This window comes from Pan troglodytes, chromosome 12 (genome assembly GCF_028858775.2).
Source record: "Pan troglodytes isolate AG18354 chromosome 12, NHGRI_mPanTro3-v2.0_pri, whole genome shotgun sequence".
NCBI lineage: Eukaryota > Metazoa > Chordata > Mammalia > Primates > Hominidae > Pan > Pan troglodytes.
In genome coordinates this window covers 20,166,382-20,191,467 of record NC_072410.2, presented here as the reverse complement: position 1 = coordinate 20,191,467, position 25,086 = coordinate 20,166,382, and the positions used below count along the sequence as shown (strand labels likewise).

Here is a 25,086-nt window from a genome sequence, read left to right as displayed (position 1 = left end):
AAACCCTGTCTAAAAAAATAGAAACCCGCAGAAAAACTGACATAATAAACATGCATGCTGTGGTAGATTATTATATCATGTTAATAGGCTATCATTCACTCAACCATTTTCCTATTCTTTGACATTTTGCTATGAGTGTTTTTGTGAAAAATTACTTGTTTTACCTTTTGAGCTGCCAAAAAATTCTGTCGTTTTGCTTCTTATTTTTGAACAGCCCAGGCTTTGCACATTTTATATCAACATTTGTAGAGTTGCCTTTTGAAGGACTAGCTCAGACTCTGTATCAGGGCATCAATCAGAATTTCAGAACACTGCATGGTGACCATGCCTACCAGCAGAGATCCATTTAGCAGCATTATCCTTTCTCCCAGTTGGTTTAGCAGTGCTTATGCAGTCAACGCAATATTTGTAAGTGAACAATTCAGTGGCATTGAGTACATTATCAGTGTTTTGCAACCACTACCTCCATCAATCTTCACGACATTTTCATCTTCACAAACTGAAAATTTGTGTCCATTAAACACTTACTCCCCGTCACCTCCTCCCTTGAGCCCCTGGTAAACTCTATTCTGCTTTCTGTCTCTATGAATTTGTCCATTCTAGGTACCTTATGTAAGCAGAATCATACAGTATTTGTTCTTCTATGTCTGGCACAAGTGAACATTTTAAGGAGGAACAATATAGCTCTTACAACTTTAATGAAATTGAGACAAACATAGAAATGACCGGTAGTAATAAAAGCATAAACCTCCAGTGCAATCAAATATAGACCAGTGGCTGTTCATTTTCTTGGGAAATAAAATAATTAAAGATCAGAGAAAACAGAAAGGTTGGTACTAGGATTGCGAGGCATGTGAGACAAAAAGTGAGATACAAACTCTGTAACTTTCTGGCATTGGAGTCTCCAGTTAAAACACGCACATCTGCTGCATTTTCACTGCATCTGTCTCCTGAGGCTTGGTGTACAATACCTAAGGAAACGAGCCAGCTCAGAGGGCAGGTTAAGAGCCTTTTTCTTTGTTACCATACTAGGAAGAAACTTGTGTTTCTCTGCTGTCTCTCAGCACTTCTCGCACCAAATGTGTAGGTTTTTCCCTGACACCAACAACCAATTCTCCAACTCTCCAGACAGCAGCCTGCTATCCTAAAATTCAATTCTATTCTCACCCTAACCACCTGGAGTCGGGAGAGAATCCACAGTTAAGGGCTCGGTCCCACAAAACTGCCCATGATTCAGATGACCATCAAAAGTCCTGGGCCTTCCCATACTTTTGACCAGCTGGCTACAAACTGGGGAGTCCCATGACCTGCTCAGGTTCGATCATTTGCTATAATAGCTCACAGAACTGAGGGCAACACTAGTTTACTGGTTGTTATAAAGGGAAACAGATGAGCATCCAGGTGAAGAGGTGCACAGGGCAGGCATAGGGAGGGTGCCAAGCTTCTATTTCCTCTCAGCATGCAGCACCCTCCCAGCTCCACCACGTACCCACCAACAAAGAAGCTCCCAACCTCATCACTTAGGGTCTTCATGGAGGGCCCATTAGATAGGTGATGGAACTCAACCTCCTGCCCTTCTCCACTCCCCAGAATTTGGGTGATGGAGTTGGAAGTCCCAAGCCTCTAATCCTGCCTTGGTCTTTCTGGCAACCAGCACCCATCTTGAAGCTATCTAGGGACTCCCAGCCACCAGTCATCTCATTAGCATACAAAAGACACTTATCACTCCAGGGATTCTGAAAGTCTTGTAAGCTCTTATGTCTCTAGAACCAGACACGAAGACTGAATATTATAACAGATGCTCCTATTGCCCTTATTGCTCAGGACATTACAAGGGTTTTAGGAGCTCTGTGCCAGGAACTAGGAGCAGAGACCAAATATATACTTCTTGCTGACACAACTTACTACATACTGTATGAGGTAATAGGAGTGTCACAGTGAATAAAACTTGCGCCAGCCCTGTGACCCTGTGCTCTAGTGGGTGCGACAGACTCTCAAATGGATTTGTGAACTCAGGATGGTGGGCAGTTTGTCAGGGGCCTCAGCAGGGTCATGAAGGAGAGAGAGCCACACAGAGCTCAGGCACAGTCCTGCCCAAATGCTCTGTAAATGTCTCAAATGGAAAGCATAGCTCTTTCCTCACCTCCTTTCCATATTGGGTGTTACTTCCCATGGCCTTATGGTAAATCCAAATTGTGGATGACAGGTCTCAGAACACGTCACCCTTTCCCTCTTTTTGGATTTCATGCAGTGTCTCTTGTGAGCCACCTTTGTCCCCACTCTAGTGAGTTTTGCATGTGCTGTTCTGCTTGAGAAGACCCTCAGACCCTTCTTGGTTTTGAGAATTCCAACTCCTGTTCACTTCTCAGGTGAAAAATGATTTCCTCAAAAAGCCCCTCCCCCACAGGGAAGACAAGATCAGAGACCCTGCCATGTAATTGTGTTGAAACTTACACTTCCTGCTCCATAACAAGCATGCTGTGTGTAATCACCTGCTCGACATCCTTCTTCCCTGTAAACTGTAAACTCCATGAGGACAGAAGTCATGTCTGTCTGGGATATTGTTGTGTCCTTAGTGCCTGACACATTTCATGATGGTGAGTGCTTAGAAATACTTGTAAGTTAGGACAAAAAACCAAACACTGCATGTTCTCACTCATAGATGGGAATTGATCAATGAGAATACTTGGACACAGGGTGGGGAACATCACACACCAGGGCCTGTCGGGGGGTGGGGGGCTGGGGGAGGGATAGCATTAGGAGAAATACCTAATGTAAATGATGAGTTGGTGGGTGCAGCAAACCAACATGGCACATGTATAGCTATGTAACAAACCTGCACGTTATGCACAAGTACCCTAGAACTTAAAATATAATAATAATAATAATAATAATAATAAAGAAATACTTGTGAGTTAATGAATGAAAAGATAAGCAGTAACATAAGTTATTTATCAATTTCTAGGAAGGAAGAATCCTTGTAATGATTTTCCCATAATGTACGTGGTTTCCACCTAATGATTTACAGGCTGTGCAAGCATTTCTTCAACATGCTGTCTCCAGCACCTCCTTGGAGTTTTAAAGATGAGCTGGCTACCTTTCTGTGTGGTTAAAATTGGCATTTAGAACCAGTCAGGCTTTCTGAAGATGATCTTTGACAAGCTGAGGAAGTTCATTTCTATTCCTAATTTGCTGAGAATTTTAATCATGAATAGACGTTGAATTTCGTCACATACTTTTTCTGCATCAATTGATATAATCGTGTGGTTTTTTTTTTCTTTAGCCTATTGATACGATGGATTACACTGGTGAATTTTTGAATATTGAACCAGCCTTGCATCCCTGGAATAAACTTCACTTGATCCTGGTGCACAATTCTTTTTATATATTGCTGAATTATTTGCTGACATTTTTGCATCAATACTCCTTGCTAAAGGGTATTGGTCTGTTGTTTTCTTTTTGGTACTGCTCTTGTCTGGTTTGGTATCTGTCAGGGCAATATTAGCTTCATAAAATGAATTGAGAAGTGTTCCCTCCTCTTCTGTTTTTTGGAAGAAGTTGTATAGAATTGCTTTTATTTTGTAGAATTCACTAGAGAAACTATATGGACCTGGAGATTTTTTGGGGGAGGAGTTTTAAAATTACAACTTCAAATTTTAACTGTTTTTGCTAGTTGTAGGGCTATTCAGTTATTTTCTTCATATTGGTTGAGGGCTATTCATATTTTCTTCACCAACACAAACTGCAGTTGGTGTTTTTTGAGGAATTGGTTGTTGCAGTTGGTGTTTTTTGACGAACTGGTCCATTTCAGCTTAGATGTCATGTGTGTATATGGTTGTTCAAATATTCCCTTATGAACTTTTTGATTTCTACAGGGTCTGTAGTGATTTCTACAGGGTCTGTAGTGATACAGTTTCATTCTCAAACTGATAATCTGTGGTTTCTGTCTTTTTGTCAGTCAGGGGTCAAAAGTGGGTTGCCTTGTGGCTGGACGATCGTGACGTCCATGTTCTCTGCGTTCTTTACGTCGTCTTTCCTGGCTCTACAGGGAGGGGAGTGCTCATTATCACCCAGCAGAGAAGAAAATCCCTCTTCTGCCCTTTTCCTTCTCTGACACCACCCCAATAGAAAAGCCAGGGTGTTCCTTACACTCTGGTGAGGATGGAATCTAAACAGCCCATTCAGACTTTGCTGCAGTTGGGGCCACCGTTTCTTCTGTGGTGTTTGGCTGGAGAGGAGCAGTTATTGTGTAAAACTTCTGTGCCTTGTGAGGTTGACTCTTCCCTATTCTCTTGTCTAGATAAAGCCGGCTATTGTTGGGGCTTTTGTTGCCTGTGCCCATTGGCATTTCTGGGCTGCCGGCTTCTTCAGCTCCAAGTCTGAGACATGAGAGACAAAAAGAAGACCCAGAGAAGTGAATGCCATGGTCTGGGGGTCTCCAGCCAGCATTTCTTCTGCTATCTTTCAGAGTTATATTTGCTTTACATATAGTATCCAGGCTCTTTAGGTGTATAGAGTGGAATAGAGAAAAATGCATCTACTCCATCTTCCCAAAAACAGCAATCTGTTTTTTTCTGCTTTTTTCATTTTTCACTTTTGTTTTTGTTAAAGAGATGGAGGTCTTACTATGTTTCCCAGGCTGGAGTGCAGTGATTATTCATAGGCGTGATCCCACTAATGATCAGCATGGGAGTTTTGACCTGTTGTATCTTTTTAAATTTTCATTTTCTTACCTTTTTTTTTTTTGCACAGACATTTAAAACGATGAATTCAGGTATACCTGTCTCCTAACTTAATGGCCATTACTTTTGTCACTGATTATATCACTTCTAACTTAGTAAGAGAGATGATTACAGCAAAGAATTACTTTCTGTTGAAGATGGCCAAATAGGAACAGCTCCCAGCAAGACCAATGCAGAAGGCGGGTGATATCTGCATTTCCAACTGAGGTACCCGGGTCGTCTCATTGGGACTGGTTAGACAGTGGGTGCAGCCCACGGAAGGCAAGCAGAAGCAGGATAGGGCATCACCTCACCCAGGAAGTGCAAGGGGTCAGTGAACTCCCTCCCCTAGCCAAAGGACGCCGTGAGGGACTGTGCATTCTGGCCCAGATACTACACTTTTCCCTTGGTTTTTGCAACCCACAGACCAGGAGATTCCCTTGGGTGCCTACACAACCAGGGCCCTCGGTTTCAAGCAGAAAACTAGGTGGCTCTTTGGGCAGACACTGAGCTAGCTGCAGGAGGTTCCCCCCCGCCCAGTGGCTCCTGGAGTGCCAGCAAGAGAGAACTGTTCACTCCCCTGGAAAGGGGGCTGAAGCTAGGAAGACAAGTGGTCTAGCTCAGCAGATCCCACTCCTATGGAGACCAGCAAGCTAAGATCCACTGGCTTGAAATTCTTGCTGCCAGCACAGGAGTCTAAAGTTGACCTGGGATACTCGAGCTTGGTGCAGGGAGGGGTACCTGCCATTACTGAGGGTTGAGCAGGTGGTTTTCCCCTTACAGTGTTAACTCTGACTGTGCAGAACTCATGGCAGTGTGGCAAAGTGCCTGAGGCCAGGCTGCCTCTCTAGATTCCTCCTCACTGGGCAAGGCATCTCTGAAAGAAAGGCAGCAGCCCCTGTCAAGGGCTTATAGATAAAACTCCCAACTCCCTGGGACAGAGCACCCGGGAGAAGGGGCAGCTGCGGGCACAGCTTCAGCAGACTTAAACCTTCCTGCCTGCCAGCGCTGAAGAGAGCAGCAGATCTCCCAGCACAGTTCTCAGCTCTGCAAAGGGACACGCTGCCTCCTCAAGTGAGTCCCTGACCCCCGTGGCTCCTGACTGGGAGACACCTCCCAGCAGGGGTCGACAGACACCTCATACAGGGGAGCTCTGGCTGACATCAGGTGGGTGCCCCTCTGGGACAAAGCTTCCAGAGGAAGGAACAGGCACCAATCTTTGCTGTTCTGCAGCCTCCGCTGGTAATGCCCAGGCAAACAGGGTCTGGAGTGGACCTCCAGCAAACTCCAACAGACCTGCAGCAGAGGGACCTGACTGTTAGAAGGAAAACTAACAAGCAGAAAACAATAACGTCAACATCAACAAAAAGGATGCCCACAGAAAAACCCCATCCAAAGGCTATCAGCATCAAAGATCAAAGGTAGATAAATCCACAAAGATGACAAAAAACCAGTGCAGAAGGTCTGAAAATTCCAAAAACCAGAATGCCTCTTCTCCTCCAAATGATAACAACTCCTCTCCAGCAAGGGCACAAAACCGGATGGAGGATGAGTTTGACAAATTGACAGAAGTAGGCTTCAGAAGGTGGGTAATAACAAACTCCTCTGAGCTAAAGGAGCATGTTCTAACCCAATGCAAGGAAGCGAAGAAACTTGATAAGAGGTTATAGGAGCTGCCAACTAGAATAACCAGTTTAGAGAAGAACGTAAATTACCTGATGGAGCTTAAAATCACAGCATGAGAACTTCATGAAGCATACACAAGTGTCAATAGCCGAATTAATCAAGCGGAAGAAAGGATATCAGAGATTGGAGATCAACTTAATGAAATAAAGCCTAAAGACAAGATTAGAGAAAAAAGAATGAAAAGGAGTGAACAAAGCTTCCAAGAAATATGGGACTATGTGAAAAGACCAAACCTATGATTGATTGGTGTGCCTGAAAGTGACAGGGAGAATGGAACCAAGGTGGAAAACACCCGTCAGGGTATTATTCAGGAGAACTTCCCCAACCTAGCAAGACAGGCCAGCATTCAAATTCAGGAAACACAGAGAACACCACTAAGATACTCCTCAAGAAGAGCAACCATAAGACACATAATCGTCAGATTCACCAAGGTTGAAATGAAAGAAAAAATGTTAAGGGCAGCCAGAGAGAAAGGTCAGGTTACCTATAAAGGGAAGCCCATCAGACTAACAGTAGATCTCCCTGCAAAAACTCTACAAGCCAGAAGAGTGGCGACCGATATTTAACATTCTTAAAGAAAAGAATTTTCCAACCCAGAATTTCATATCCAGCCAAACTAAGCTTCATAAGCGAAGGAGAAATAAAATCCTTTATAGACAAGCAAATGCTGAGATATTTTGTCACCACCAGCCCTGCCTTACAAGAGCTCCTGAAGGAAGCACTAAATATGGAAAGGAAAAACCAGTACAGGCCACTGCAAAAACATACCAAAATAAAAAGACCAATGATACTGTAAAGAAACTGCATCAACTAATGTGCAAAATAAACAACTAGCATCATGATGACAGGATCAAATTCACACTTAACAACATTAGACTTAAATATAAATGGGCTAAATGCCCCAATTAAAAGACACAGACTGGAAAATTGGATAAAGAGCCAAGACCCATCAGTGTGCTGTATTCAGGAGACCCATCTGATGTGCAAAGACACACACAGGCTCAAAATAAAGGGATGGAGGAATATTTACAAAGCAAATGGAAAACAAACAAACAAACAAAAGCAGGGGTTGCAATCCTAGTCTCTGATAAAACAGACTTTAAACCAACAAAGATCAAAAAATACAAAGAAGAGCATTACATAATGGTAAAAGGATCAATGCAACTATCCTAAATATATATATATATACCCAATACAGGAGCACCCAGATTCATAAAGCAAGGTCTTAGAGACCTACAAAGAGACTTAGACTCCCATATAATAATAGTGGGAAACTTTAATACTGTATATTAGACAGATCAACAAGACAGAAAATTAAGGATAGTCAGGACTTGAACTCAGCTTTGGGCAAAGCAGACCTAATAGATATTTATGGAACTCTCCACCCCAAATCAATAGAATTGTACATTCTTCTCAGTACCACATAGCACTTATTCTAAAATTGACCACAAAATTGGAAGTAAAACACTCCTCAGCAAATGCAAAAGAATGGAAATCATAGCAATCCATTTCTCAGACCACACTGCAATCAAATTATAACTCAGGATTAAGAAACTCACTCAAAACCACAGAACTACATGGAAACTGAACAACTTGCTCCCAAATGACTGCTGTGTAAAAAACTGAACAACTTGCTCCCGGATGACTACTGGGTAAATAAATTAAGGCAGAAATAAATAAGTTCTTTGAAACCAATGAGAATAAAGACACAAGGTACCAGAATCTCTGGGACACAGTAAAGCAGTGTTAAGAGGGAAACTTGTAGCACTAAATGCCCACATCAGAAAGTGAGAAATATTTAAAATTGGCACCCTAACATCACAATTAAAATAACTGGAGAAGCAAGAGCAAACAAATTCAAAAGCTAGCAGAAGACAAGAAATAACTAATATCAGAGCAGAACTGAAGGAGATAGGGACACCAAAAACCCTTCAAAAAAGTCACTGAATCCAGGAACTGGTTTTTTGAAAAGATAACAAAGTAGGCCACTAGCCAGACTAACAAAGAAGAAAAGAGAGAAGAATCAAATAGACACAATAAAAAAAAATAAAGGGAATATCACCACTGATTCCACAGAAATACAAAATACCATCAGAGAACACTATAAACACCTCTATGCCAATAAACTAGAAAATCTAGAAGAAATGGATAAATTCCTGTTCACATACACCCTCCCAAGACTAAACTGGGAAGAAGTCAAACCCCTAAGCAGACCAAAAACAAGTTCTGAAATTGAGGCAGTAATTAATAGCCTACCAACAAAAAAAGCCCAGGACCAGTCGGATTCACAGCCAAACTCTATCAGAGGTACAAAGAGGAGCTGGTACCATTCCTTCTGAAATTATTGCAAACAATAGAAAAAGAAGGACTCCTCCATAACTCATTTTATGAGGCCAGCATCACTCTGATACCAAAACCTGGCAGAGACACAACAAAAAAAGAAAATTTCAGGTCAATATCCCTGATGAACACTGATGCAAAAATCCTCAATAAAATACTTGCAAACCGAATCCAGCAGCACACCAACAAGCTTATCCACCACAATCAAGTTGGCTTCATCCCTGGGATGCCAGGCTGGTTCAACATACACAAGTCAATAAACATAATCCATCATATAAACAGAACAAATGACAAAAACCACATGATTATCTAAATAGATGCAGAAAAGGCCTTCAATAAAATTCAACACCCCTTCATGCCAAAAACACTCAATAAACTAGGTATTGATGGAACATATTTCAAAATAATAAGAGCTATTTATGACAAACCCATAGCCAATATCATACTGAAAGGGTCAAAATCTAGAAGCATTCCCTTTGAAAACCGGCACAAGACAAGGATGCCCTCTCTCACCACTCCCATTCAACATAGAATTGGAAGTTCTGGCCAGGGCAATCAGGCAAGAGAAAGAAATAAAGGGTATTCAAATAGGAAAAGAGGAACTCAAATTGTCTCTGTTTGCAGATGACATGATTGTATATTTTGAAAACCCCATCCCGTCAGCCCAAAAACTCCTAATAAGCAACTTCAGCAAAGTCTCAGGATACAAAATCAATGTCCAAAAATCACAAGTATTCCTATACACCAATAATAGACAGACAGCCAAATAATGAGTGAACTCCCATTCACAATTGCTACAAAGAAAATGAAATATCTAGGAATACAACTTACAAAGGACACAAAGGACCTCTTCAAGATAACTACAAACCACTGCTCAAGGAAATAAGAGAGGACACAAATAAATGGAAAAACATTCCATGCTCATGGATAGGAAGAATCAATATCATGAAAATGTCTATACTGCCCAAAGTAATTTATAGATTCAATGCTATCCCCATCAAGCTACCATTGACTTTCTTCAGAGAACTGAAAAAAACTACTTTAAATTTCATATGGAAACAAAAAAAGACAAGACAATCCTAAGCAAAAAGAACAAAGCTGGAGGCATTACGCTACCTGACTTCAAACTATACTACAAGGCTACAGTAACCAAAACAGCATGGTACTGATACCAAAATAGGTATATAAACAAATGGAACAGAACAGAGGCCTCAGAAATAACACCACACATCTACAACCATCTGATCTTCCACAACCCTGACAAAAACAAGTAATGGGGAAATGATTCCCTATTTAATAAACGGTGCTGAGAAAACTGGCTAGCCATATGTAGAAAACTGAAACTGGACCCCTTTCTTACACCTTATATAAAAATTAACTCAAGATGGATTAAAGGCTTAAGTGTAAAACCTAAAACCATAAAAACTCTAGAAGAAAACCGAGGCAATACCATTCAGGACATAGGAATGGGCAAAAACTTAATGACTAAAACACCAAAAGCAATTGTAACAAAAGCCAAAATTGACAAATGGAATCTAATTAAACCAAAGAGCTTCTGCACAGCAGAAATTATCATCAGAGTGAATAGGCAACCTACAGAATGGGAGAAAATTTTTGCAGTCTCTCCATCTGACAAAGGTCTATTATCCAGAATGTATAAGGAACTTAAACAAATTTACAAGAAAAAAACAAACAACCCCAACAAAAAGTGGGCAAAGGATATGAACAGATGCTTCTCAAAAGAAGACATTTATGCGGCCAACAACATGAAAAAAAGCTCATCATCACTAGTCATTAGAGAAATGCAAATCAAAACCCCGAGATACCATCTCACACCAGTTAGAATGGTGATCATTAAAAAGTTAGGAAACAATAGATGCTGGAGAGGATGTGGAGAAATAGGAAAGCTTTTACACTGTCAGTGGGAGTGTAAATTAGTTCAACCATTGTGGAAGACAGTGTGGTGATTCCTCAAGGATCTAGAACCAGAATTACCATTTGACCCAGCAATCCCATTACTGGGTATACACCCAAAGGATTACAAATCATTGTACTATAAAGACACATGCACACGTGTGTTTCTTGCATGCAGCGCTATTCACAATAGCAAAGACTTCCAACCAACCAAAATGCCCATCAACGAGACTGGATAAAGAAAATGTGGCACATATACACCATGGAATACTATGCAGCCATAAAAAAGAATGAGTTCATGTCCTTTGCAGGGACATGGATGAAGCTGGAAACCATCATTCTCAGCAAACTAACACAGGAACAGAAAACCAAACACTGCATGTTTTTGTTCATAAGTGGGAGTTGAACAATGAGAACACATAGACACAGAGAGGGACTCGAACATTATACACTGGGGCCTGTTGGTGGGGTGGGGGGCAAGAGGAGGGAGAGCATTAGGACAAATACCTAATGGAAGTGGGGCTTAAAACCTAGATGATGGGTTGATGGCTGCAGCAAACCACAATGGTACATGTATACCTATGTAACAAACCTGCACCTTCTGCACATGTATCCCGGAAATTAAAGTAAAATAAAAAAATAATTAAAAAAGAATTATTTTCTGTTTTTTAGATTATTTTTGTTTAATGTTAAACTCTTTGACCTTCATGGAATTTTCCACAGTTGTGGAAGTTAAAAAGAAACCTGTAGGTATGTGTTTGCTATTTCTATCTGCCTTTTCTGATAACACTGGTTAAATTATGCTTTCTTTCCTTATTGTTGTACAGCTTCTTACTTTATATGACATTCATGTACCTCCGTACATCATTGTGTGAATTTACTATTTCATCCCTGAGATACATTATGGGGTTAATAAGAACATATGGCGAAGTGTTTAGCAGTGGTGTGGGGGAGTGTGGCATCATACTCTGAGAAGTGATGGCTCTTCTCTAGTGCTCCCTAGAAATCGTCTGCCACTTCTTCTAGCTAAATCATGCTATCAATTTGTTAAGCTCCATGGTATTTTTTAAGGATTTCTGATTGGCGTTTACCATCTTGAGTTTCTCTCCTAAAATTTTCTGCCTTCCTATTGCTTTCCATCTCAGTAAATAATCCCATTCTACACATTTGTTTGAACCTCAAACTATGGATTCATCCCTGATCATCTGTCTCACATCCTTCATCCAGGTCAGCAGCACATTCTGTTGGAGCACCTGTTACAATACACCCCCCATCCCCCTCCTGTCATACTCACCACCACTTTAATGGTTGGAAGCCACTCTCAGCCCTCTCCTGGATTGCTGAAAAAGACTCCTCACTGGCCTGCCTGCTTCTGTTTTTCAAAGGCAGCAGTGTTTTCAACAGTGGGGACCTGGTCATGACATTCCTCTGCTCAAAAGCCTCTCAGGAAATAACCAACTTCTGTCCCAGGGCCACAGGCTCTGCAGGCTCTAGCATTTTTCTGTCCCTCTGTCCTCATTTCTTACCTTGTTCTGCTTCATTCTCCCAGCTCCAGCCAGAGTAGCCTCTTTGCTCAAGGTGCTCCCAACTCAGGGCTTGTCCCCTTATTCTTTTCTTCCCTGCTCTGGAAAGTTCTTTCACTATTCAGGGCTTCACTTCATTCAGGGCTTTGTTCAGGTGTCACTCACCAATGAGGCTTCCCTGAGCACATTGATGCAAAATATCCATCAAGAGGATTCTCTCATCAATCAAAAGGATTCTCTCACTGCTCTCTGCTTTTGTCTGCAGTGCTCATCACTGCGTGCTACTGTGTCTTTATTGGCTGACTGACTTATTTTCTATTTCCCACACTAGCCTGCAGCTCTCCAGTGCAGGGGTTTTGTTTAACACATTGCTACACCCCAGCACCTGAAGTCTCAATAGATGCATAATGAATGACAAAAATGATTGAATGAGGTTGATAATTTTTATGGCTTCCCCTTTTTCTCGATCATATATAATGCCTCAATATTCTTGATGTATAAAGCTTTGCTTGAATTTTCTAATATTATGTGCTATCTGCAAAAGATAAGGGTTTTTGTTGTTGTTGTTGTTATATGTAGGAGTTCTTTTTTATTGCTAAATAGTCACATTCTGTCATTCGTCTCTTCTTGTTCTGGCTGGCTTTTTCCAGACTCTATGGGATCAAGCATGGATCCATTTGAAAGTTGGGCTGTTCCTAAATGTTTTAGTCAACATTTTAAAAGAAAGTGTTGACTAAAGAAAACATACTTATTTTCACTAGTGGTTAATCACATCTGTTTGGTTTAACTTATTGGGCAGCCTTGATCTGCTTTTACCCAAATCCAATCTCTGGTTCTTTTGTTTCTTGGGAGGGACTTCTCCCTGTCACTCCATGGGCAGAAGACAGTGTGGTTCTGAGGTTTCTTCACTAGCTCCCACATGCTCAGAGAACAGAGGCAGCTCTTCAGAGATACAGCTTCTTCCTGTTGGCTTAGCCCTCCCCTCTGCTCCCCTGCAGCCCAAGCACCTCGTAACCAGGCCAGTCATGCACCTCTTTCCCATGGCGCCCAGCCTTTCCTCAAACCTGTGCTTGGCTTCCTTCTCCTTGGAATAGGAAAATCCACATCCAGCAATCTTAATGCCACCTCCTCCATGAAGTCTTCTTGAGTCTCTGCTTCTCAATGAACCCTCACACCCCCACTTCTCATCTCCTTTTTAATAGCATTTATCACTTTCTATCTTGTGTTATGATTTGTGCCCTTGTCTTATCTTCTGTGCCAACAAGCTGAAAATATTACTATCTGGTCCTTAACGGAAAAGACTTGGCCAACCACTGGACTACACAGTAGGTCGTACTTGCAGTAGCTCGTGGACAGCCTTGTAAAAGTCATCCAAAAATTCCTTTGCTTTTTTTCCCCCAATAACTGATATATTTGTCAATGACTGATACATTTTTTCCCAATAACTGATATATTTCTTGATAATATCAGGTAGGATGATGATTCCAAGAAAGCAGATTTTCTCTATTCAAGTTCACTTCTTCTTCAAGAAATACTTGGGGGAGGAAAAGCCATAAATGCATGCACATTTGTAATGTTTATTTTATTCTGTGAACAATGAAATTTAAGAAGCCTTCTTTGTTTGTTGTCACTAATTACTTAGCTGATGAGTTTTACTTTGGTAGTTCGTAAAAGCACAGACACCTGCCCAGAAAATCTTTTATGCCATCAGAGAGCATGTTACACAATACAGTTTCTCTGCTTATGTTCACCAAAAAGCACTGAACTAAGATCTTGTGTGATCGCCCTTCATTTAATCTCTTCTTGCCAATGAAACAATTTGGCAAACTCAGTAACTGCTGTCCTACTTTAAGAAAGGATCATTCAGGTCAATTCTGAATGACCCGAGTACTCATAAAAGAAAGGAGTACAGATTTGAAAACATGAAACCATCTTATTTTTTTCAACATGGGTCCCTGGGTTTGTTGCTGTTCCTCTCTGATTTTGTTACCCCTGGATTTTCCTCTGCCTCACTTCCTTCATGCCTCCTTTGGCATGGTGTTCTGGTCGGTCTTCATTCTAACTGCATCCTGCATTTATTTTGCCATGTCTTATTTGCTGCTTCTTCGTTGTTTCTGCTTGCCCGAGTTTCTGGTCAGCATCAGTCTCATTGCCTGAGCATGGCAGGTGCATTGGCCTCTGTGATGCATTTCAGCAGTTTCTGTTCCTTCCTTTCTCTCTTTTCCCTGGTTTCCATTCTCCAACCTTAGGAATGAGAATGTCCTTTTGATACAGCAAGAAGAGCAGCACCCCATGTGAAAGCATGGGTCTCTGAGGCTGCTGGGTCAGTGAAAGGAAAGAAAAAGGTGAAAGAGGAAATGGGAGCCTCCAAAACCAGTCCTCATCCATTTTCCTGTTTGTCTCCATGGATCCTATGGCTTCTGTGCATTTCTTTAAAACTGTTTTCTCTTGCCTTCTTACATATAGGAGGGGAAGGCAACTAAAATTTGGAGGCATTTGTGATGTTAGAGGCACAGTGGTAAGTACTGTGCAGTTGACTGCCTGGTTATAGGTACAGTTCTTTACCCAGCAGGTGCATTTGTGTCTGTTTCACAGATGAGTAGGTGGGGCCTGGGCATGTTAGGAACCTTTCCACAATCACAGGCAGAGAGCGGGAGGGCTGAGTTTCAAGTAAGGGGGCAGTCCTCCGATGGCATGCTGCAGGCCCATGGCAGAAACCCCCAGATTGCTACCGCGTTAAGGAAAGGAAGTGATTGCATTTGGATATTAGGGGACTGGAGATGCTGCTGTTGGCTGACTCTTTTTTTTTTTTTTTTTTTTTGAGACGGAGTCTCACTCTGGCTGACTCTTATCACACACTAGCAGGTGCACATAGAAGCAGGAGTCAGCTTGGGGGAACAGAGACATGGTTTTCAGGGAACTTTTTTATTTCTTCATTTATCAGTGAGGTCAGTGGGCTTGCCAGAGGTCACAGGTAAAGAGCAGCTGCACCCATTGAATACATTTAGTCCCCACAAATTATTGGAGCCTTCTGTAGTATAAATATTAAAATAAAGCTAGATTTGAATGCTCAACATACAGATGATCACTTTATTATTTAACAGTTCTTTAAACCTTTTCAAATTTTTACAGTTATATTGCTTTGGCTCACAAAATGTTTAGTGCTATGGGTTTAGTCCTGTTTGTAAGCTCTTAAGGATTTACTTACTAAAACTTCTGTGACTGTAAGTATCTAAGGACTTATTCTATCACTTTAATAGTCATTTATCACTCAACAAAGGGGATATGTTCTGCAAAACGCATCTTTAGGCGATTTTGTCATTGTGTGACATCATAGGGTGTGCTTACACAAACCTAGGTGGTACAGCTTACCACACACCTAGGCTATATGATGTTGTCTACCAGCCTATTGCTCCTAGTCTACAAACCTGTGCAGCATGTTACTGTACTGAATACTGTAGGTATTTGTAACACAACAACGATTATTTATGTATTTAAACGTATCTAGACATAGAAAAGGCATCATAAAAATGTAGTATAAAGGATTAAAAGTGGTATACCTGTATAAGGCACTTACTATAATGGAGTTTGCAGGACTGGAGATTGCTCTGGGTGAGTCAGTGAGTGAGTGGTGAGTGAATGTGAAGTCCTAGACATTACTGTACACTACTGTAGACTTCATAAACACTGTACATTAGTCTATGCTAAATTTATTTAAAAATGGCTTTTTTGTAATAACACTTAGCTTGAAACACAAACACATTGTACAGTACAGCAACACAAAAATGTTTTCTTTCTTTATACCCTTATTCTTTTTTTTTTTTTTTTTTTTTGAGTTCAACTTCCATCTCCTGGATTCAAGTGATTCTCCTGCCTCAGCCTCCCAAGTAGCTGGGATTACAGGCACCCGCCACCACACCCAGCTAATTTTTTTATTTTTACTAGAGATGGGATTTCACCATGTTGGCCAAGCTGGTCTCAAACTTCTGACCTCAGATGATCCACCCGCCTCGGCCTCCCAAAATGCTGGGATTACAGGTGTGAGTCACCACGCCTGGCCTATACCCTTATTCTGTAAGCTTTGTAAATTAAAAAATAGTTTGTTGATATTTAAACTTTTTTGTTTAAAAACAAGACATAAACATACACATCGGCCTAAGTCTACAGAGGGTCAGGATCATAAAGGTGTCACTAGGCAACAGGAATTTTTCAGCTCCATGATAATTTTATGGAACCACCATCATATGTGTGGTCAATTGTTCACTGAAACATTGAATGTGGTACATGACTGTATTATCTTTCTATAATTCAGATAAATTTCTGTCCTACTCTGTTCTTGTTGCTATATAACACAAGACCACAACTGGATAATTTATAAATAACATTTATGTTTTCACAGTTCCAGAGGCTGGGCAGTCTAAGCTCAGGGCACTGGCATTTGGTGTCTGGTGAGTGCCTTCTTGTTTCAGCCTCACATGGCAGAAGGCAGAGGGCATGTGAGAGCAGAAGAGCAAACCAGCCAGCAAGGCTGTGAGAAGCCTCTGTTGTGAGGGCCTTCATCCCACCAATGAGGAAGGAGCCCTCATGGCCTAATCACCCCTTAAAGGCTCCATCCACCTCTTACAGCTATCACGTTGGCAACACCTAAGTTTTAGAGGGGGGACCGCCAAAGCGTAGCATTCTCATATTCTGCTTTAGTTCTAAAACGTATTGAATGCCTGAAGGATGATTGCTGTTGTCTTGCAAATAAGTGCGCTCCAAACTTAAGCTCTGTCCAGTGACCTTCGTGTGTTAAGTCACTTTCCACGTTGCCTCCATGTGCTGGCCCAACCCACATCCCTCTCCTCTTTCCCTCCAGGCCTCCTCCTAAAATGTTCTCTGTTTTAAAGCCACACGGGCTCTACCATGAATTAAGAGATGGATATTTCCCACCATTTTTCCATTTACTAGAGAAGCCCCTTTATGGCTCTGTTTAATGCCTGTCTTTTAAGCCCTGCCCGGATATTGCCCTACTCTGGGTCTTCCTAAGCAGACTTCCTCTTCCTCTGTTTCCACAGCACTTGGCTGGGGCTTGACCACACTTTGCCTTGTATTAGAGTAAGTCATAAATACATTTTGGGAACTTGATTGGGAACTATGTGAGATTAGAGATCATGGCATGTTTATATCCCTCATAGAGTAGTTTCTTGAGGCATCCTGACGAATTGATTGGGTTGTCTCTGAAGGAGCAAACGTCTCAAATATTAAACCTACTCAGTGTTCCAAATGCAAGAATCAGACGTTAAAAATAAATAAATTGCCAATGCTTCTGAATGCCACAGATGAGAGTAGTAATCTAAAAATGGGCTGTGACCCAACCACCTTGGTAATAAGACCCTGGATCACTTTCAGCTTCAATTCCTGCTTAAATTTTTACAAAGCATGAAAATAACTGCCTTGCCTACTCATTAGGGTTTTTATGAGGATGAAATGAGATGTTACATCTGAAAGTGTTTTAGAAATCACTGAATTGTTTCCAATATAAAATTGCGCCGGGCGCAGTTACTCATGCCTGTAATCCCAGAACTTTGAGAGGCCGAGGTGGGCGGATCACCTGAGGTCAGAAGTTCGAGACCAGCCTGGCCAAAATGGCAAAACCCCGTCTCTATTAAAAATACAAAAATTAGCCAGGCATGGTGGTGCATGCCTGTAATCCCAGCTACTCGGGAGGCTGAGGCAGGGAGAATTGCTTGAACCCGGGAGGCAGAGGTTGCAGTGAGCCAAGATTGCACCACTGCACTCCAGCCTGGGTGACAGAGCAAGATTCCATCTCAAAAAAATAAAAATAAAATAGTAATAATAAAATTGTGTTATTCCATTTCCACAGTTCCAATATTGAAGAAAATCTCAGTAGGGGTTTAGAAAAAATAAAATCTGTACAATGTAGATAATGTGTACCTATAGCACTCCAATTTTAATGTAACATTAATTTTTTGTCTACATGTGCTTCATGAATAGTTTTAGGGGAAACCTCTGGTTTGCATTGTAATCTGGGAAGCCATTGTAAAGTCAGTGATACTGACTTGGGAGATGGTGAAATAGGACCCACTGGTTCTATCAAAGAGAACCAATTTCCTGTCTCCGAAATTCCTCCATAATCCAAGTTGTGTGTTTTTATTTTTTCCTTACCAGGCTTCCATCTGTATCACAAGTTGCCCACAATAGTGCCTGAGAGCTGCCTTCTTATAATGGTTGGACTTCTACTAGGTGGGATTATTTTTGGTGTTGATGAGAAGTCTCCCCCTGCAATGAAGACTGATGTATTTTTCTTGTACCTCCTCCCACCCATCGTGCTGGATGCCGGCTATTTCATGCCCACTCGCCCATTCTTTGAGAACATTGGCACCATTTTCTGGTATGCTGTGGTAGGGACACTTTGGAATTCCATTGGCATTGGGGTGTCTTTGTTTGGTATCTGCCAGATCGAAGCATTCGGCCTCAGCGACATCACTTTGCTCCAGAACCTGCTCTTTGGCAGCTTAATCTCAGCTGTCGATCCTGTGGCTGTGCTTGCTGTCTTTGAGAACATTCACGTCAATGAGCAACTCTACATCCTGGTCTTTGGAGAGTCCCTGCTGAATGATGCAGTAACAGTGGTGAGTCACATTCACACTGCATGACTCCAACAGGTGGGGGCTGCCCAGCCACCTGCAGTGGCTCTCTGCACCTCAACTGGCAGGGGCGAGACCCTGCACACAGGGTGGTTTCATGAGCAATTGCCCAGGGCCCTTCACTTGGTTTAATGCTCTGACATCACTGTCTTATAATTCTTAATACTTTTAAACTTATTATTTATAATTTATTTATTATCATAAAACTGTCTCCTCATTTTCATTTTGCACGGGGCCCCACAAAATATGTAGCTGGTCTGTGCCGACAAGGCCCTGTTCATGCCAGAGGAACATATGATTTTGGCCTTTGCAACTCTGATGATTTATCATTTTGGCATTTTCAAAAATGATGGTCTTCGATCATAACTTAAAAGCCTTCAGATCCCAGAGTTCTTTGTGAGAAGTAATACTGTCAGTATCCAATGTATATAACACAGGTGAAATGATAATACCTGCTAAGTGCCATTCTCTATCTGGGGATGCTTTAGTTATCATGTTAATGATTTTACGGAAAGTTTTTGTCACACGCTCACTGCTCACTTTCTGTTACTACTCAACCAGCACATTTCTGGCCCTCATAACCTTCTCATAAATGAGTATTTATTCAGAAGGCACAAATTATTTGTAATTCTCTCTTAGATTACATATAATTAGAGTCAGGGGCTGTTATGATCTTAAGGTTAGCAGAATTTACTTCTACCCTGCCTTCTGAACACAGGCAAGGGTTGAGAGAAGGGATGAGAAAGCCTCTCCTTTTACCCACATACCTCCAAAGAGCTCTGTGTCCACCAGTTAAAGACACTCAAGTGATGCTCGATTGATAAATCAGTTAGGGAGCACTGATGATGCTGTTTTCTGTTAGCCACAGCTCGGTAGTAGTAAAGGTGACAGTAATGATAGCCACTAACTCGTGAATGCTCACTTTGTGCTCAGGTCTCTATAACAAATTATGAAACAGGCATTCCTCCCATTATTCAGATAAGAAAAGCGAGGCAGAAAAAGACTGTGTTTAAAGGACTTAATTTTTAATTCCCTCTCCATTTGCTCTTATCATTAAAATGCCATTCCTGACTCATTTAAAAGTCTACATAGTAGGCTGGGTGCAGAGGCTCATGCCTATAATCCCAGCACTTTGGGAGGCTGAGGCAGGCGGATCACTTGAAGGTCAGGAGCTCGAGACAAGCCTGGCCGGCATGGTGAAACCCTGTCTCTACTAAAAATACAAAAAAAAAAAAAATTAGCTGGGCATGGTGGTGAGCGCCTGTTATCCCAGCTACTTGGGAGGCTGAAGTGAGAGGATCGCTTGGGCCAGTGAGGCGGAGGTTACAGTGAGCCAAGATCATACCACTGCATTCCAGCCTGAGCAACAGAGTGAGACTCCATCTCAATAATAATAATAATAATAATAATAATAAAATAAAAGTCTACATAGAAACCGATTTATTCTCTGTTAGCCTGTATTCTACTGCAAAAGCAAATCCTCAGAATGAATAAAATGTCATCTCTAAGGACATCCATTAACTTCATGTGAACATTATTATATAGAAGATAATTTATCGATCACAATTTGTAGTATAGATATTTTAAGACAGCTAAGTTACCTCACTTAAGTAACAAAATCCACTTCATATATTCCATTATTCATGAACTGAGTAGTCATTAACTTAGCAATATTAAATTTTAACTGGGAAACTGCCATAATAGTAGAGACATTTTATAACTCATTCTAATTTCCAGAGGCAGAAGGCATGAAGTTTTCCATTCTGACTTATGCTCGATATGTAAATTTTACCCTGTCGAGGGAGACTGAGGACATTTGAATGGGAATTCCTGGAGTAAGTCTATTTAGTGCAAAGGGAACTTTACAAAGAAATAAAAGCTCCTGTTGCAGTCCTTCTAGGGCAGCTCAGTAGAGTCAAATTCGTTTCAGAATGACACACCAGGCCTCCACACTGCTTTCCCACCTCTGATCAAATTTTTATTCAGACATCTCAGTGGTCCATTCTTTGAGTTTGTCCCGAATCAGATCTCAGGATAGGGTCTGGCTAAGTCACTGTTTAGAGTATGCAAAGGTAGCAGGCCATCCAGACACACACCCTGTGCTTCCTCTCAGGAGGCATGGAGGCACAACTGTGGTTTTATGGAAAGAAAGGGAGGGCTTACCCAGGGAAGGCAGGCGGCCAAAGTGAGAGCTTGTCACTCCACTCAGAAGAAGGGCACAGACAGAGCAAGGCCCTGGCTGGTGCTTTGAGGTGGAAGCTCTTATCAAGGAATGGCCAGAGCCTGTCAGTCAGAACCACTGTCGTGGTTTCATATCTAAGAGCCTCCCTTGGTAACTTACTTGCCCTGGCTGAGAGTCCATGGACTCTCAAAGCCAGACCCACAAGATATCAGGGCATGCCCACAGGTTTGCCAAAGAATAAACTACTAGACGTTTCTCTCGCTGAATTGTCTGAGTACTGTACTGAATTGAGCGTGTGTTAAGAATAATTAGAACAATGGTGTCAAAAATTCTAATTTTATCTCCTAGTCAGGTACCTTCAAAGAATAGAGGTGGAGATGTTTTGTGGAAGATTCTTTGATTCATTCATTCAGGCTTATCTGTAGGAGAGGTTAAAGGAACTCACGGACTTTGGAAAGGTATTAAAAATATGGGCCATGATGCATACAGCAAAAACTGTGAGTCACTAGGAGTTGCAAATAGAAGAATAGGGGTTAGTTTAAGGAACTCACGGACTTTGGAAAGGTATTAAAAATACGGACCATGATGCCTACGGCAAAAACGATGAGTCATTAGGAGTTGCAGATGGAAGAATAGGGGTTAGTTTAAGGAACTCATGGACTTTGGAAAGGTATTAAAAATACGGACCATGATGCATACGGCAAAAACGATGAGTCACTAGGAGTTGCAGATAGAAGAATAGAGGTTAATTGGAGAAAATTCATTGTCACGGTATATAATCTCGAGGATGGGTAACATGGTAGGTTAGTGCCATTAACTCCTTTCCCAAATTATGATAAATTCAACATTGAGCTAGAAAAGCTGAAGCGAAGAAAACTTAGCATGAAAATGTCTCAAAGCAAGAGAAATGCAGATCAAACACTTCATGCTATTGTACAGGGCTGTAGTAGATTAGAAGTAACTAGAGACATGACAATTGAAAAAAATAAAGGTGTGATTTTTAAATAGGATTGTGGTGTTTTCCGTTAGAATAAATGTTGCATGAAAACTTTCCAAAATTGCCCTATTAGGCAAAGATTTTTCAGATTATTTCTAGAACATGTTAATGCAGCCGCTGAATATTCTAATAAATTTTCCAAGAAGACTTAAAGAGTTTCCTCCATCTGCTCATAACCAGGCTTGGATAAGGAGAGCTGGCTCTGTAGAGAGAAGCCAGTAATGGACCCCAGAGGTCCAGTCACTGTGTGCTGTGGAGTGGAAAGTAACTTTAGGAAGATGGAGGGTAAGCAGTGACCACTTGGATCTTAATTTTGATTTTGCAAACAGCAGAATAGTTCTAAAATTTCATATGCAAAATGATTATCCTGTATGTTTCATACAGGAAGAAATTACCTGAACATTTTTTTTTCTGAGACAGAGCCATTCTGATAGACGACTGTATTTGTATAATTTGCACCCTTGCTTTATATGATTTCACAGAATTAGTGTGCTTTTAAAATCAAAGTTCAAAGTTCATAACTCCTAATGTTAATATATATATGTTTGCAATTTAAATATATCATTAAGCAGTATAGCTTTGATTATTTGAAAGATTTTAAAGCTGTCAAATTAGCCCATGACAGAATTTAGTACATAGGTATCACTGACATTTTAATCTAAGGATAAAGTGTCAAGGGGAGACCAACTTTGCACCGACTCACTAGAGTCATTTGTAGCCCACATACATAATATATACACATAACACATATACCTATGTAAATTAAAATTCTAAAACACTTTTCGGCATAGATTCCCTCATAATACAATTAAAGGATTTAACTGGAATGAACTAAGTATGTGGTTTCGGCCAGTTGTAACCAGAAGAATTTTATCTCGTGCTGATCACTAACTAGGTATCAGGTTCATTGTAAAACAGGTGGGAGGTTGTGGAAAGCTTTCTGGTTGTTAAGGTAACGCTTCTACCTGAGATATTAGCTCTGACACTGCCGTGGCATCTCAGGCAGGAGAAGGATCAAAATGGAGCTTTGGCCCAATGTGCTGAGAGTACAGTGCCTGTGACCCATCTTAACTCTTTGCAGAGTCTAAGGGGGGATTTAAGACTGGCTGTACCTTTGATAGATTTGATGCATTAAGTTGCCAGGAAAATAGTTTTGTAAGGATTAGGAATGTGCGACCCAGCTGCAGATGCCCGTTAATCTGTGGAAGGAGTACCTGGGCTTCCCTCAGAGAACTCTTCAGTGCACTGGGATGGACTAGGGTGTAGAGATGAGAGGGAGGAAAAGAAGAAGGAGACTCAGCTCTGTGCTAAAGGAATTTCTAGTTTTGTTGGGGACATGAGGCACTCACTCAAAACTCAGCACCAACAGTACAAGATGCTGAATTTTCTGGGAGATCATCTGTGGTGCAGGAGGTCAGAGAGCTGGGTATTTGCAAAGGCTGGAGGGGTCCAGGAGGGCTCCTGGGGGCAACAGCAGCTTCAGCTGTGCCTTAGAAGATAGGTAAAGGTTCCCTAGATTTAGGTGCAGGTTGCCAGCAAGAGAAAGGACAAGGAAAGGAAACCAGGAGCAGGAGTGAATAAACACGGTGTGTTTTATGGAAGAGTGATGAAATCCTTTGCAATCTGAAGTGTGTTAGAAAGCAGTTTAAAAAAAAAAAAAGCGTCCCAGGTATTTTGAGACTGTGAGGCCTTCCTGATGTGAAAATGGAGTGGCAGCCTTTGAAGGAAGTAGGTCTCGTAGTGGCTGCAGTGGGATTAGAGCAAAGAAGAGATGAGCTTCCTAGGTGCAGGCTGGAGGCCAGAGACAGAACTGTGGTGCCTGAGTGGCCCTGGAGAGAGGCTGTCCATGCAGAAGCAGATGGCTGGGAAACCTGCCTCTCCTCTGGAACACTGGTGACTGCCCCTTTTGCCTTTGGCTGTTTGGAGGCAAGGGGTATATATAGCACATCTGTGATCCTGTCTCAGGAAGTAACTGTGGTGTGTTGATGCCGATGAAAACCGATGCTGACAGCAGGTTCAAAGTGGAAGTGGGTACTACATGGAGCCATTTTCTTCTCTGTCTGGCAAACAATGATGCCTTTAGAATATTTAAGTTTTCAGGAGAATGAGTCTCTTTTGTTCTTCTCTGAAGTCATTTCTTGGTGGTAGGATGGCAAATGATCTTGAGTGTTACACCAACAATTAGGGAAAAGGAAATGTTCACTGTTTCCTAGGGAATAATCCACTATTTTTCAAAGCCAACAGACATTTATTGCCATCTACTAGGCAACTTGGAAGATGTAAATTGTAATAAGGTGCTAATTGATCACAAGGAGCTTACAATCCAGTAGAAAGGAGGAAAGAATAACATATTAAACCCATATTGTGGTAGGCTATGACCACAAAGTGAAGTAAAAAAAGTGAGATGGCATTTGCCAGGCCGCACACTGCTTACCAGGCAGTATGACTTCACTCTCCCATGATTGAACCTTGAACAACTTTATCAGGAGGTCAGGAGACTTGGATGCTAATATTGCCTCTGATATTTTGTGTCATTTGACCTTGAACAAATGGGATCAGTTTTGAGTTTCTCAGAACCCAAATGAGGGTGTAGCACAGCCTTTCTCCCTAACGTCCTTATCAGTCGGTTTTCCTGGAGATTCCAGGTGCTCCCAGAGTTGTAAATATCACAGTGAAAAAAGAAGCAGTCCACCTGCTTGGCTGGTATTTGACTTGCTTCTCTTATGAAAAGAAAGTGGTGGGGCTGCAGCCATGACTTTCCATTTCAGTTCGCTGAGTGGCCCCAGACACAAGTTGAAAGCATATTGTCCACCAGACATGAAGTGCCCGACATTCTTGAAGCCTTCCTTAAACCAAGACTATGTAAAGAACTAAACAACAGGCTGGGCGTGGTGGCTCATGCCTGTAATCCTAGCACTTTGGGAGGCCGAGGTGGGTGGATCTCTTGAGGTCAGGAGTTCAAGACCAGCCTGGCCAACATCATGAGACCCCATCTCTACTAAAAATACAACAATTAGCCGGGTGTGGTGGCGCCTGCCTGTAATCTCAGCTACTTGGGAGGCTGAGGCAGGAG

At 41.6% G+C, this 25,086-nt stretch overlaps 1 protein-coding gene across 2 annotated transcripts in view; it reads left to right on the top strand.

The window, feature by feature from the left end:
• Window positions 1-25,086, top strand: part of SLC9A2 (solute carrier family 9 member A2) — a 90,721-nt gene that overhangs the window by 19,484 nt on the left and 46,151 nt on the right. For both annotated transcript variants that reach the window (XM_525838.7, XM_009443010.5), the window contains exon 2: window positions 18,356-18,819. In XM_525838.7, the coding sequence (XP_525838.5) occupies window positions 18,356-18,819 (464 nt within the window). The remainder of the gene's footprint in view (window positions 1-18,355; window positions 18,820-25,086) is intronic.